Genomic DNA, 2,576 nt, shown 5'->3' with positions numbered 1-2,576 from the left:
GTCCTATTGTTCACATGTTCCATCCATCCATCCATCCATCCATCCATCCATCCATCCATCCATCCATCCATCCATCCATCCATCCATCCATCCATCCACCCACCCACCCATAAAAGTATTCATGAAATTTATATACCAACATTCCAGTAAGTTTTATAGTGGCAACCTTTTTTATATCTCTTTTTCAACCTAACCAAAATAACTGAACCATGGTTTTTGTGTGCCAATGCAACCCTCAATGAGGTTTAGATTTTGGACCTTGGCTCATGAGAAGAAGCTAAAGATAATAAGGTGACAATATCACTAAACTGAACATCTTTACCACCGGCCTAAATTACCTTAAAGGTAAAGAGCAACTAACCTCTCTATCCATACTTTTGCTGACAATAGATGCATAAATTACCCTCCTTGTAAAAGGTTCACCTTACAAGCTTGGACAACATTGCTTTTAATGTGTTATTATAAGTGTTACTGCTTCTGGGGGAGATGTAAAACACATTTGAGTGCTACAGATCCTTTGTCCAAGAAGTTAGCTACACAATAAATAGCAATTAGGAATTCTTTAGAGCTGGATAAAAAGTAATTTCTCTTTTCTTCAACCTGTAGGCGTGAAAGGAAACCGCAAGTATTTTTCTGCCAATATCTATCAGGATCTCTTTCAACAGGCAAGCCCTATTTCTCATTAGAAGGAAAAAGGGGATTCACTTCAACAAAAAGCAAGTTAGATGAGAGCACAAACAAAACAAAAAAGCCTACTTAGCAAATGGCACCTTAAAGAACACAAGAAATAGAGAGAGACTTGAGGAAACAGGGAAAATAATAGGACATGAATGTACAAAAAAACATTTAAAAAAAATGTGAAAAAGCAGAAAGGAAAAAAATAAAAGGGAAAAATAGCTGAAAAACAGAAAGAAGGACAGACAGAGACAAATTGGTGCAGAGACAGAAGAAAGAGCCAGGCAGGGGTATTGTAGGAAGCTGCACTTGACTCTATGATGTTGGGTGAGTTCTGACAGCTCCTCTGGTTCAGCACTCCCTTACCTGACACTTCAATACAGCTTACTGCTGCTCTATGAGCATCTTTGTGTGTGCGTTCCTGCATCTAAACATGTGTGGTTAAAGGGAAAAAGAAAAAAGAGACGGTGAAAGATAATGTTTAGGAGGACACTTTCTTTGAATATCCCTGCTTGCCTTAAACCATGCGTGTGAGCATGGCCTTGCAAAGGAGCACATGTGGATGATTTTTTTTTCCAATTCCCATCCAAAACCTCTTTCTGTTCCTTAATTCAAAGCAGAGTCAAGTTGAGCTGACATACACAGCAGGGGTAAGGGAGAGGTGGAAAACCTCAGTGTGTACTGAATGTGTATGGAAGTATGTGACAGCAACCCCCCGTGTGGAGAGACCCAATTTAAATTGGAGAGATGAACACAACTGTAGAATGAGGGGCTGTCCATGACAGAAAAAGAGACAGACAGAAAAATGATGCCAAGAATGAGACCGATCAAAAAAGGAAAAAAATTGCAGTTAGGGATAAAGCAGTAAAGCCTTGTGGGGTTTCTTTTAAGGACGAAAAAAAAAAGTGTTAGGTCTTGCATTAGGCAGCTTGCAAGCTTTCACTGACTCACAGGGTTGAGTAGCACAGTAAGAAACAGCTCTCCCCCATGGATGCTTTTGTCCAATTCCTTAGGTCCACCAGGATACTCCTTATAGTAGATAGTGTGAGTAAACAAGCCACAAGTCTGACGAGGCAGCACCTGGACACACACAGAGAGGCAAAAGCGCAAAGAGGGCTATTAAAATCTTTCATGTCTTCAAAAACACTATTAAATAAATGAAGATACAGTAGATACAAGCAAAGTACAGTTAACAGGTATAAATTACAGCAAGTCAACAACTGCTAACAACAGCACACTCATTATTAATAACATATGTTGCTCTAGAGGAAGAATTTAGTATTTGTCTTTGTGTTCATGGGTTTATTCTTTTTTGCTTTTATTTCAGATAAGGATCGACTTGAGTAATGTATAGAAGTTAACAGATTGATTATTATGAGAAAATGCCTGCAAGACCATCTCTTAAGGACATAGCTGAAAAGATAAAGATTATACCAACACTGATTTTCTTTTATAAGTGCACAGGTAGGTGTTACAAAGTCACAACATGATGATTGTTTTATTGAAAACAAAACAAACAGAAAACAACAATGTCAGTGAAGCAATACCAAGTCGTTTTAATGGTACATGAGGTAGTGGTTTTATAAAAAAAAAACAAAAGCCTAAAACATTGACATTGGCTTATTTCCAAACCCTTGCAAAAGCAGATAAGCAGTGTTGGGCACGTTACTTTGAAAAAGTAATTAGTTATAGTTACTAGTTACTTGTCCCAAAAAGTAACTGAGTTACTAACTGAGTTATTCCACAATAAAAGTAACTAGTTACTAGTAAAAGTAACTATTGCGTTACTTTTGCGTTTCTGGCCCCGTAACCCTCACCACCCAGCCCCCACCTTCTCGCCGTGTGTTTCCAAAGCCAGCTGAATAGAGAGGACGACAAAGACAAGAACCTGCAGAGAGTTT

At 38.5% G+C, this 2,576-nt stretch overlaps 1 protein-coding gene across 4 annotated transcripts in view; it reads right to left on the bottom strand.

Annotated features, from left to right (window-relative positions):
• LOC107085757 (bifunctional heparan sulfate N-deacetylase/N-sulfotransferase 4-like) overlaps positions 1–2,576 on the bottom strand; it is a 75,967-nt gene that overhangs the window by 37,124 nt on the left and 36,267 nt on the right. For all 4 annotated transcript variants that reach the window (XM_015376293.1, XM_015376294.1, XM_015376295.1 and 1 more), the window contains one exon: positions 1,627–1,755. In XM_015376293.1, coding sequence (XP_015231779.1) covers positions 1,627–1,755 — 129 coding nt within the window. The remainder of the gene's footprint in view (positions 1–1,626; positions 1,756–2,576) is intronic.

The sequence above is a fragment of the Cyprinodon variegatus genome, unplaced genomic scaffold (assembly GCF_000732505.1).
Source record: "Cyprinodon variegatus isolate N-32 unplaced genomic scaffold, C_variegatus-1.0 Scaffold132, whole genome shotgun sequence".
Lineage (NCBI taxonomy): Eukaryota > Metazoa > Chordata > Actinopteri > Cyprinodontiformes > Cyprinodontidae > Cyprinodon > Cyprinodon variegatus.
The sequence above is the reverse complement of the archived record's forward strand: the minus strand, read 5'-3'. Positions and strand labels throughout refer to the sequence as shown.